This window comes from Vanessa cardui, chromosome 1 (assembly GCF_905220365.1).
Source record: "Vanessa cardui chromosome 1, ilVanCard2.1, whole genome shotgun sequence".
Classification (NCBI taxonomy): Eukaryota; Metazoa; Arthropoda; class Insecta; order Lepidoptera; family Nymphalidae; genus Vanessa; species Vanessa cardui.
Genome location: NC_061123.1, coordinates 8,956,132 through 8,969,459, shown reverse-complemented (window position 1 = coordinate 8,969,459; position 13,328 = coordinate 8,956,132). Strand labels below are relative to the sequence as shown.

The 13,328-nt window shown below is 31.0% G+C and overlaps 1 protein-coding gene across 1 annotated transcript; it reads right to left on the bottom strand.

The window, feature by feature from the left end:
* Nucleotides 1-1,178: 1,178 nt before the first annotated feature.
* On the bottom strand, nt 1,179-12,900 carry LOC124532860 (probable peroxisomal acyl-coenzyme A oxidase 1). Its single transcript, XM_047107972.1, has 13 exons — nt 12,538-12,900; nt 10,157-10,313; nt 8,646-8,814; nt 8,018-8,141; nt 7,608-7,852; nt 6,927-7,090; nt 5,902-6,064; nt 5,391-5,581; nt 4,857-5,009; nt 3,940-4,045; nt 2,760-2,912; nt 2,222-2,338; nt 1,179-1,586 (listed from the first exon to the last, which is right to left on the bottom strand). The coding sequence occupies exons 1-13, from the start codon at nt 12,662-12,664 to the stop codon at nt 1,443-1,445; spliced, it is 2,013 nt and encodes a 670-aa protein (XP_046963928.1). The 5' UTR covers nt 12,665-12,900; the 3' UTR covers nt 1,179-1,442.
* Nucleotides 12,901-13,328: the final 428 nt, after the last annotated feature.

Sequence of the window (13,328 nt, the reverse complement as noted above, 5' to 3'; positions counted from 1 at the left end):
CTCAAATAAAATTATATTAAGCAAGTTCTACATCTACTATTCAACACAGCAAAGAAGCAAACGCCATAAATCAGATTTTGGTATTTTGTTTTCTCTTCGATTAGGATATCGATTTAAAAAGAGCCTCATATTCTCATATAAATTACAATATGCATAGGTTTAGGATATGATACAGTTCAGAAACACAAAAGATCATCTTATTTATTAATAAAATAATAACTCTCAAAAATAAAAGTCATTAGTGCGTTTTTAACAGCTGTTTCGTATGATAACGGCTTTACCATAACTTATACCAATATTAGGAAACTAAGACGGATGCATGATGTTACAACAGTTTATAAAGAAACTTATTTAAACCAGTATAATTTCGCCGACCGCAACGGCCAGTATTGCAAGGTATGTATATTACGTATAGCAATACGTACAGAGTACGAGTGCAACACATGTGAGAATAGGTAACAAGAAATTACATAAAATTGGGTTTACAAGACGAATTTAAATATCAAAATTGTATTTCTTAAATATTGCATGATATCATGCATATTGCATGATATTTATGGAAATTTGTTCAAGCAAGAACGTGTGTAAAAATAATTTATCAACTAGGCTAAGTAATAATTAAGTTTTATAAAGGCACGGTAATTGTAAATTTTAAGATCCAATTTGTGTTATTAGAACATGAAACGATAAGCCAAGATGGCCTAATATTTAAATACCTAAACCATTGGCTACCGAAAGTACAAACCCGGACAAACGCCGAACTCGGTGTTGCAGGAAAACTTAAAGACACCTATCATATGTGGACCTAGTATAGTAAATATAATGATACGAGTATGAGTTACAAAATGTTTTCTTGTTTTAATTTCACACTTCTATTATTGCTTCTCGTCGATCGTATTTAGCATTTTAGACAATTTGCAATGCCGTAGAAGTAAAAATAATAAGATAATATAAAAAAAAATAACAGCATGCTAAAGTTTTAAGGAATAAAAATATTCTAGTTATATGAAGCTATTGTTTGAAGTATGTGAAAATGAAGGCGAAGAGTACTATAAATGTCTTTTCATACAAGCTAATAAAAAGGTATTTATAAGTGGATTGTTACGTTAAACAAACGATGACGATAAATATTTTTAAATTATGACCGTTTGATAAAACACATCCATCAAAACACCAAATAACAAATTTTATCAGTCTTTATTCACACAATCCCCCGCAATAACTTATCAAAGAAAACCGAAGATATGCAGTATTTAGATTACAAAATATATTAAGTACATTACAATTCCTTAATTTATACACAGATTATTATTAAGACATATACATCCTTTTTACAATAAATAACATTTTATATTCAGACCCCAGAAGACTATGCATTATTTCGTCGTTTGTGGTTTAACCATTTCAGCTGGTAAGTTCCTTTTGTTCATCAATTCCAAAACTCATATTTTAGATTTCATGAAGGGCTTTAAATATTTTTCGAAGCTTGGGTCAACGGGTTCTTTGTTCAGTGGATTCTTCTGGACCTCCTCCATGAGTCTCTCATAGACCCGACCGTCGTAAGAGCCGAGAGTTGATCGCAATATCTAAAACATTAAATCAACAATTTATTACCAACATGTTACATAAATAATAAATAAATAAATAATTAAATTGAATCAATACGGATTGCAATACCAGTTATCAGTTAAAATATACAATAAAAAAGTAATATCAAAACATAAATTTTTCACAATAGTTACACATATTTCAAATAATATGTTTATTATTTTTTGAATCCTCTTTCTTTTGTGCGATACATGCTCTGTTAGCTCAAATATTGTATAGTGTATGAAGGTAGAGATATCTAGAAACATCCTAGTCAATAAAGATTTTTCATATCGAAGCTAAAAATAGCAGGACCATAAGTATTTTAAGGCCTTTTGCACATATTTATAAAATGTCGGGCCACCTGATGGTAAGTGGTCATCACTGCCCATAGACGTTCGTGTTTAACAAATTTAGATGTAGCAAATTTGAAACACCCTTCACGCCATTGTGCCATAATTTTTTGGAACTACAATGTTACATCATTTGTGCATAAACACAACTACAAATATCGCTAATTGACAGTAAGTCAAGTGATGCACTAACCAAGAAAGTAAATCACCAAGTAGGTACAATAGAAATAAGAAGTATATATAAGTAGAGGCGCAAATTTATAATTCTAAATAACACTAACCTCATCTCTTAAATCGAACGCGTCCACAAGTCCCACAGCGTTAGGCCTGATCTTCACTAGCAATTCTTCATACTGCTTTTGGAGTACATCAATGTCACCTTCAGTAATTGAAGAATACTAAAAATCAAATACATATAGGTTAAACATTATAATTTTAATATTACTGAATATACAATTGTCTTACATAAAATATAAAAAAATACAGTAAAATTATTTTATCCATTCTACTATTAGAAGTAGCATCGTTGAAATATTTCATTTGATCTTGAATCGATCAATAACATCATTTGAATCTGTTAACATTGTATATCTAAACGTGTTACTGTCAAAAACTATAAGTTTGACTTGAAAATATACATATGTATGTTATATACATCGCGTCAAAAAGCAGAAGATACGAAGGTAATACCACCGGAGCAATTAGTAATTACATAATTAACATGAAATAATGTATACATAACTACCTATTACCTTAAGAATAACATGATATCTGTTTAAAAATAACTACACCATATATAATATGATAGAAATATATTACCCGTAGTAGATCACCAGTTTTTTCTAACGCCCAGTATATTAGGTACAACGTGGTCAGCTGATACAGCACCAACTTTACGTTATCACTCGAAGATTTTGTTAGTCTCTGCATCTCATTCCAATACGTATCTAATATTACTGATCGACAATGTGCCTGGAACAAAATAAAACCATTGTGAAAATCAACGGCTTGACCAAATAAATTAGAAGACTTCTATTTTTTTATAATCTATCTTTATAACATAAATCTTCGGTAAATTCCTTCTAAACAGATTTAACACGAGTAACATCAGTACATAGTATAAAACAAAGTTGCTTTTTGTCTCTATATACCTTTGTATGCTTAAATCCTTAAAACTACGCAACGGATTTTGATGCGGTTTTTTTAATAGGTAGAGCGATTCGAGAAGAAGGTTATTGTATATAATATATGGACACTATAGTAAAGAAAACCTGATAATATTCGAAGTTTTGTAATGTGATGTCGTAAATAAACAAATTCTGTAGTATATTTAGTATCAATATTGCACCCGTGCGAAACCGAGGCGGGTCGCTAGTGAGTAAATAAAATTCTTACTTCATAATTAATTATTCAAATGAATGTTTTCATTTGAATGAAATCAGAGCGGACAGCTACATTTTTACTCGCTACTTAATTATTATACTAATGAATTTCTTCTATGTTTTTTTTTGCAATAACATTGAATTGAATACCATTTGAACTCTATTGAAAATAACAACATTATTTGTCTTATAGTGTGACAATGAATTGACCGATTAGAATAGATAAGATAAACTAAATAATCGACGTTAATCATATTACATGATCAATATAATTATGATATAATAATCGCAAATAATATCTATTTTATCGAAAATGTTACCTATTTGGAATTCGAGTATCCTAGGGTTGTGTATTACAAAATTTAATATTCCAAAGTTGAAATAATGCCGTTAAATTTGAATTTAAAATTCAAGTAAATAATAGGTACATTTAATGAGTGTATTATTGATACTAAAAAGAAAACAGAATGAAATTAATTTACAAATCAGCTGTATAAGATATGTAAGTGGAAGTGAGGTTCGTTTGTTTTATACTGGACTTATTGGTGAATCAGGTGTCTGCTGACGGTTTGTGTCTGTTTCAGTACGTGACATTAGACTATAAAGAATATATTTACCTCGGCTGCACTGACAAGTTGAACAGTCGTCATAAGCCAAGCGTCCTCGTAATCCATTCCCGTTTTTACCTTTTGTCGTATGTTTTTAACACATAATGCGATTTTCCTAAAAAACCAATCAGTATGTTAATATATGTATATAAAATAAAAAACATACACGACTTTTAAACCTTCGAACGTAAGTTGTTTAGTTATTTTTTTTTTTATTTAGTTCAAGGCATTTAACCTTTACAATTGGTTTATATTTAAATAATTTAAAATAAATAAAATGATCGACTGTTGTTCCAGGCCATCAAAGTCGTAGGCACCAAAATTGAAGCACAATAAGCGTACACGATTTTCGTAAAGTACCTACTTTACTCAAAATACCGTTAGATACTCTTTTATAATATCGTCCACTTATTATTAACATCAAGTATGTGGTTCACTGATTGTTGGGGATTTATAAAAAGGAAATATTACATAATTTAGTAACTAAGTTTTTGTATCTTAATCCTAATGTTGTTTCGATGTTTTTTATCTATTAAGATATAAATTTCATTGTAAAGCTTTGGAGACATGCTATTACATATCACAGGGTGAATGGAAATGGTACTAGAGATGCTCATTATTTTCTCATCTTCTGTTCAGATAGTTTTACAATTTACCAGTTATTCTACAATAAAATATCATGTTCATGTGATGCGGTTTAAAACCTTAATGACCAACGGCTTCTCAAGTAATTGCATCCCTTGTAAATTGACCCGAAAGGGACAGAATTATTTATATAAATGTAAAATATATTGCTCTTTTCTTGTAGTATCAAGGCTTATGGACCTTTTCAACGAGTATGACCAATAAAATAAGTAAAACATATATTTTCATAACCGATAAACGTAAACATGATTCTATGTATGGCACAACTTTTTTCTACTGACCCCGCAGCGATGGCTTGAAATGATTTGATGATCCCCTCGGGACTATTATCCCACGCGACTTTTCCATTTGTATCGAAGTACCGATTCAAGTAGGCAACTGTTGGAGTCACAATCTTGTTAGCTTCAGCTTGTTCCCACGCTTTCACCAAATACCTGTAATTAAATTTTAAAACATATAGGAGGAATTTTTTTTAACTGTCTATTTGAACTATCCGGTGCTGATCTGCTATCCGGTGAGTTTATTCAGCTAAGCATTTGATTTCGCTATCCTTAGGATATTTCATAAAACGTAATTATTAGAGATCTGCCTTTTTTTTTATTTAATTTACTACATCCACAGTCTCGTAGAAGCCCGTGCCTTTTTTTACATTTTGTATTGAACATTTTGGCGTTTTATATTTTATACTAAACATCAGCAGATCTTCGCTGGAATTCTTGTCGTCTTCTTGGAAGACGTGGCCCACACTGACATTGTTTTTTTTTTATATTTTAAAATAGTATATACATAATCTATAATTAGAGATCAGTCGCCACCTAGCAGTTTGCAGCAGCAGCACCGTGTAGTCGCCCTCGTACGTGCGGGTGGCGGCTACGAACGCGTACAGATAGGGCAGGTTGGACGACATCATGTATCCGTGTCCGCCGCACGCGAACCGGCACTGCTCGATGCACGCCGCCGCGTCCGACGTGCTCACGGCTTTGAGGCAGCTCGACAGGGCGTGCAGCTGGAAAGTGGAACTATTTCACTAAAAATGTGCCTATAAATTCATCATCATCCTTGCCCTTATCTCAATTTTTTTGGGGTCGGCGCTGCATGTTGTCCTTCCATAGTTCTCTTTCGGACGTCACACAAGTAACATTCTTTCTAACTATATCGTCTTTCACGCAAGACATCCATCGTTTCTTTGGTCTTGAAATTATGTGCCTATAATTTCACTACATTTAATACTATTAAACATGATGGGGATGTTTTTTTCATGAAGAAAAGTTCTTTTAAAACTGGTATATATTTTGAAAAAAAGTCTGGTAAAATACTGTAGCTTACCTCAGGTAAAGTATCTACATTTCCTTTTCTCATTTCAGCCTGGACGACGGTGAAGGTGTTCCAGAGCCAACTCGCAGTGAGCTGGAAGGCATGCGCGGTCGCTATGCAAATGAACAGCTTATGCTGTTGCGTTGGGTAGTCAAGTATCTGTGGTTCTGCGGACCTGGAAGTATGAAGGAATAGGAAAATTAATACTTTAATCCTAAAACAACTTGTGATAGAAATTTGCTTCTTATGAAAGTAACAAAATCGATCAGATGGTATTATTCAATCTAAGAGTCATGACAGGTCATATTTACATATTACTAACTTTTTAAATATCGTATAACATATGTATTTGTATTAATTGATTGAAAGAAAGTATCTATAAAACTCCTTAATTAATGCGAAATAAATAACAGCATGAGTAAGCGCTCTAAATTATTCATTTAATTACATTTGAATGTACAGCATACTTTTACATATGTACATATTAATGTTTATTGATAGTTTATTCACTTGTATTAATTACATTTTTTTTAAAATGAATCGTATTTAGAAGCTTAAAAATTTATAAGATTGTATATATTTCGAAGATATTAATTAGATTGTTTACACATATAAACTAAAGAGGCAATGCGAGCGTTACCAAATATCTTTGTAAGTATTATGTGCTATATGATGTTTATGATAACGGTGTCTTCCTGATCTAATTCATAAATCTCAAAAGGCCAGCTATGTCCGTAATGTTGACAAATTATTGTACACAAGTGTGTGCAGGCTTTTTGAACAACTCAACAGGTAAACTATCACTATACTACTATATATAATATTCCCCGACTATTGCAAGCCGATTTCCAACCGCATACCTAAAGAACAGTAGAACAGTCCGTAAAGGCAAGGCCTTGAGACACACACAGTGAACAAACTTCCACCTTCGGTCTGTTACAGAGGTTTTTTTTTTTCAAAAAATCATGGCCTCGGAGTCTAAGGCTACATATAGTCGCTAGACCAATGAGACAGTGACTGCTCTTAGTAGTACATACCCTGGTCTTAACTCAGACTGTCTTCTCACAGCAGAATATCGTACGGCGATTGTCACAGCTTTTGAAAGGTTAAACGACGCTTCACTCACCAGCGTCACTCTAACAAACACCATCGTCCCATAAGTCAATTTACCATGTCTCGCAACCTTCACGTATGTACCGTCCTAAAAATTAAATATATCATACATACAATAAAAGTACTCTATTACAATTTGAAAGCAAAGTCGCAATATCATCGTTTTAGCTTTTGCTTTGCTATTATGTCAGGAGAGAGAGAGAGAGAGAGATATGTTCTGTGATCGTATAAATATTTAGGACTTTAAACAGGTTATATATACATTTTGGTCTAAGTGTCAACTCGCAACCAAAACAATGTCTCAGACAAAATAACTCATTTTAGAGTTTATTTGCAGCATTATAATTAGCGATGATTTTAAACGTTTATTAACGCAGTTTAGTGCTACGTCATATCAGTTTCATTAACAAAATATATTCGACGAGTTACCGAAATTAAATAATAATATTTATTTAAAAAAATTTAATCTTAAAGTTAACCTTGTTAATGAGTAACTGACAATATAAGTTGACAATGTAAAAAAGTAATGGACTATCTTTGCCTAAGTGGAACCTTCTCTGAGCAATATGTAAATGTATCTGTAATAAAACATAAAATGAATTTACCTCCAACACCTGTGCATTCTTCATCATCATATTCATTCTAGGTATCCGAAAATTATTGAATCCTAAGAAACCATTGTCTGCGGTATTAAAACCCATTCTTGGTCCAATTTCACCAACTTTTATACCAGGGAGAGGCATATGTGTGTCCAAATCTCTGATCTGAACAATGAATGGATGAATGCCATGGCATTTGCCCTGGGTGTACAACTGAGCCACTACTATACAATGATTAGCGGTCCTTCCCACTAAAAAAAGTATTAAAATGCCAAAACAATTCTTTAAAAATAAATAATTGACAGCGTCGAAGGCAGTTACACTGCCCCTGATAATAGGGAATACAAAAACAATATAGAGGATATTGTATTCAGGGTTTTTCTTTTAAAAACTGGTGTCGAATATTGTTAACTTACGCCCTCCAGCCCACCATTTGTACGAAGTAATTGTAGGACTGTGCAGAATAAATTCCTTGGTCTTAGGATCATACGTAGCTGTTGTTTCGAGTCCTCGAATAAAAGTCCCATGGCCCAGCTCCGTCTACATCATGAAAAAAAAAAACAAATTATTTAAATACATACATACAAAATAAATTACAAAATTAGATTACAAAATTTTGGATGAGCCCGGGATTAAAATGATTGTCGCAACTATTGAGACATTAATCATAATCATAAATTTCAATGAGATCCTGATAACTCTTTGGCTCATCTCGGGGTAACTAAAACTGTGTGTATAAGTGCATTAGAATTAGGATTTTTATTCACTTTGAAATCACCAGATGTACATTTGTTTATTTTGGCTGATATTATGTAAATTCATTATAATCGTATATTGTATACGTCTCTTTAATTTACATGCAACCTGTTTTGAACCGTATAACACAATGCGAGTATTGACCTTTAAAATACTTAGGTATTTGACCGCACTATAGTAAAGAAAGTACAATCTTGTCGGTTGTTATTTCCATTATGATTATGTTTACAATGCATGCAGTTATATCAGTCCCTAAGGATAACATGATTTTATTTAACTAATAAGTACCTGTGCGTAGGCTCCAATTATCTGCATGTCTAATGCTTTCGGCAGCCAAATTCCCTGCTGTTCAGCAGTGCACTGCCCCATGATTGTTGGCACGAACATTCCAAGGTGTAACATGAATGGTGAAATGTCCTTGAAAAATGCATCTCCAGTGCGTCGTATGACCGGTGTCCTTTATTAAAATTGCATACATATTAAAAATTGTTATTTTAAAATTGACTAGTTTTCTCTGGTGACTTTGCCATTTAAGGGATTGGTTATGAAGTATTATTCACACAATACCTTTATCTATGTTATTTTTATGTGTAAGCTATAATATTGTAAAGTTTTACTAAAGTCCACTCAGTAGTTTTTGCGTGAAAGAATAATAAACATCCATACATACAAATATTCGCCTTTAATTTATATATTAGTAAAGACAAATTAGATGGTAGACTTTAATTTTATTTGTATTTTGTTTCATATTTCATAAAAACCGCCCAGTGGCCCCTCCTAAAGGTTTCAATACGTTAAAGAGGAATATGACAGTCTACCCATATAAACACTTATTTGTATGTATGTAATTCGAAAGAAATGATCCATATTGTGTTCTAAGATCCCTTTATTCTCGTCAATATCAGTCATTTACAATTGCTGCCAACCATAAGGTACCCTATAATAATAGCTGACGATTCCAAATTACAGTAGCATAAATACTTGATTTTACATTTTATTATTAAATCGCAGTCGTGCGAATTCGGAGTCGATCGCTGTTTTATATTTTAAATTTACATGTAAACGATGTTATGAGACGTGCGCTTATCGTGAAAATATTTAATTGGTACATTAGTTTGTATTATACGTATGTCACAAATGAAAAAATCTCAATTAAAATGTAACGTTAAATTTTATAATATTAATTACTATTATCTGTACACCAACGAATATCTTTCACTTTGTATATTCATCATTACAATATTATTTTTTTAATCTGGCAATGTTCGTTCACAGATACTCGTCAGGGCGGGAAAATTGACTCACGGATATATATTCTGTTTTGAGTAAAACATTATTTATAATTCTTATAAAACTATTTAAGAAAACCTAAAAATCATTGTTTTATTTCTGAGTTGAGATAAAGTTCTTACAATATGAAAAATAATTTGTAAGATTTCATTTTCAAATACGGATAATTTTACCTGTCGAGGTCAAAATTGTATTGTTACAACTAGTTATTCGACCGACCGTTTCGCAGCCTTTTTTTCGTTGCACATAATTTTGCAGATATGTCAGAAAATATACATTTGAATGTTTTATTATTAAAGACAATTTTAATTAATATTTAAAGTGCATGGTAATTTGTTTGCAAATTTTATACACTAAATAATATTAACATTAAAGGTTACTAAATCTGCTAAATAAATTTGCTTATATTTAATGAATATTACACATAATTAATTTAGTTTATAAAAACATTTAAATTGAATAAAGGTTCAAATTTACGGTTAAAATCGGTGGAATAAAATACAACTTACCCGAAATTTTCGATACCAGTAATTTCAAGGAGTTCATTCCTAAGTATATTTGCATACACGCAAGATTTTCTTAAAGCGTTTTCATATCTATCCCTCAAATTAAGGCATTCTTCGGGAATATCGTCCAATGACGCACCTCCATTCAGAGCAACATCCTCTATAATTAAAAGTCACAATAGAATCATGATTATTCTGTCTACAACAAACATGATGCAATGGAATGAGGTAAAGCTAACTTATACACATTTAATTTTATATGTTTAAAAAATTAAACCATATCTTTCTAAAGAAATCTTTAAAATTGACATAATTTTCTCTATGTTAAATGCAAATTATACCTATAAGTCGATATCAGATTTAATTATCTATCTTGATTGAGATTGATATAGTGAAGCTTTAAACACATTTATAGAAAATTCTGATAGCATTATCCAATTCTCACAGATTAAACGATCTACATATATAGAGTAGTAATGCATAGCAACGAAAATATATGTAATGAAAATAGTGTCTGTGATGTTGCAATCTTATTCAATTTTATTAAGATGCTGAATTTGTTGATGGCGGATAATATGATATACTATAATATCTTATGCTCTCAATATTCATAAAAAAATATATTAATTAAATTTTTGTCTTAAATTGCTCCAAATTCTTACACATTTGTGTATAATGTGAACTTTTCTTAACAATATCATTTCATAAATAGCAATCGGAATAGTAATACATTCTTTAAAAATGAAATAAACGATTTTAAATATATAACGATCTTCAACGTGTATACCTCGGAATCGAAACTGTACATATTTCCTAGAAATTATATAGATTCCCTGTGTTTCATACACTTTCGGTAAGATAACATGAACATTATTTATGTAAGTGAATATTATGTTCTTTGCCAGAAGTAAATATTTAACAGAAAAATATACATTGTGACTATGAGTTATATTGATATTGACACACACAAAAATATTGTACGAATGTGACGTCAATCGACTGAAGTCGTTCAGAGGTTACACGATCATTATCACAAGCAAATTATATGTACAGATTAAAACATACATCACATCGCACCTACATCACACATACATAGATAGTACATGTTTATTTTTTATACTTAAATTACAGTTAAATGATTTTAAGCCCAGAATAGACCTAAAAGAAATAATTGACTCAAAACGAATCGTGATATTTATATTCTAAAATAAGCACAGTCATATCGATCGGCGTTAAATGTGTTTATGTAAAAAACCGGTTTTGTAAAAAGTAATTTGCAAGGTTTTCTAAATAATTCAGAATAAGCCTTTCTAGTCCAAGGACTAAATGTGTTTTCGACTGCATACCTCTAAAAGAGACGGTGTTGTAATATTCTATTATCGCTAAATAATATTTAGCGATAATAGAAATAATAGAATAGTATTTACAAAAATACTATCCACTTTCTTTTTTTATACATGTTTTGTTTATAGTTTATAGTGTTATAGATTATTTAAGATTTCATTTTTCGTGACATCCGAGAGAGCTGTTTAAAATTTAAATATTTAAATATATGACATATTATATTCAACGGTCTCCTTTAAATGTAAATTATCATTGTAGAAAAGTAACCAAATATTTTAATCTATATACATATGTTATATTGCTTAAAGATTATTTTATACTATAAGTGAAATTAATATTTTACCCGAGAAAGTCAAGACGGGTGGTGAAATAAAAAAAATGTCTGATTGTATTAGAAGGTGGAAGCCAATGTAGGTACTGTCTTGTAAATATAATATGAACGACGAAATATTATGAAATGAAAATCATCCATAAGAAAACAAAGTAGCTTTTTTGGTGGAATTTTTAATCTAGTCGATAGATAATTTAACACAACGAGTTTTCGTATTTAAAATTTTAAAATTAAAAGGGAGTAAGCGAATAACCCATCTTATAGTACCAATCACCGTCTTAAGATATTTCAGTGAAAGAAGTGTCTTAAGAAACATCTATAAAATTAATACATTTATTTCAGTACCTACACCGCCAATGCGCTACCAAGCCATCGAACTAAGATAACAACTCCCCCACCAAACCAAAACAGAAAATTAGGTCCTGTTGGCGACGAATTAATTGATACGTCCGAGACGGGCTATCAAGGCAAGATACAAACACAAATTTAAAAAAGAGGCATTTTATTTTGTCTTACTTTAAAACTCTTAAATAAATATCCCAATTCACTCAACTAAACTTTAACTCGTAAACGACAAAAGATTTGTCACACAACACATATATATTTATAAATGTTTAGCTCTTCCATGCTAATTACCTGCATGTCACAAGTTGCTCTAATTGCCTTGAATATTTTAAAATATATAATTAATTAAATAATTTAAACTTACCTATTTTCTTCCTTTGCAGAGTATTCTCTATGCCACCGTCAATGATATGCGTAACTTCTTGAATATTAAAGTTGCATTTACGTCTCTCATTAGCAAGGTCCTCGTTTATTTCCTTTTTTGAACTCATGTTTTTAAAACGGCCGCCCTAGTTGGCCGACGAAACGAGTTGAACTGTGGTTAAAGAAATTACAATACACATTTAATGCAAATGAAATTAACATCGACGCCACACATTCGAAAAAGTTCAATAAAATCTTATACACTGTGACAGCTTGTAAATATTCACAAAGTCTTCTTTATCGTTTCTATCGTTAGTGATAGTGACTAATGATCTTTCTCTCTTCAAAAGAATATATGCACTCGTGTATGCTCGTCGGTCTCAATACTAAGTGAATTGATATTGCAAGACATAATTGCACATGCACAGATTATCCAGTTGAACGCATTGAATTGAAACACTGTCCGATAAGACCTTTTATATTTGTATTTTTTATATTTAATTCAATATATTCGTACATAATATCTGCTGTGTTATAATTTTGAAACTATTCTGTATTAGCCATATAGGTACGTATAGATACATACTCTTGATTTGTACGTTGTTTAAAACTCTAGAATTAAATTTTAACAATAAATACTAACGCAATATTTTTATTTTCATATCATAAATTTTACTATAAAGCATTCTAATAGCTCAAAATAACAATAATAATATCTATAAAATAACAATCGCCCATATACAAATTCTAGTAGCTGTTATTTGTTAACTAGCAAATCGTTAAGTAATAAAT

What these genes read in the sequence shown, in the direction of transcription:
- LOC124532860 (XM_047107972.1), bottom strand. Translation starts at nt 12,664, where the DNA reads ATGAGTTCAAAAAAGGAAATAAACGAGGACCTTGCTAATGAGAGACGT. An exon ending in ATGTAGATACTTTACCTGAG is followed by an intron (nt 5,582 to 5,901) that starts GTAAGCTACAGT and finishes TCCACTTTCCAG; the next exon opens with CTGCACGCCCTGTCGAGCTG. An exon ending in CTGCTGCTGCAAACTGCTAG is followed by an intron (nt 5,010 to 5,390) that starts GTGGCGACTGAT and finishes ATTTAATTACAG; the next exon opens with GTATTTGGTGAAAGCGTGGG.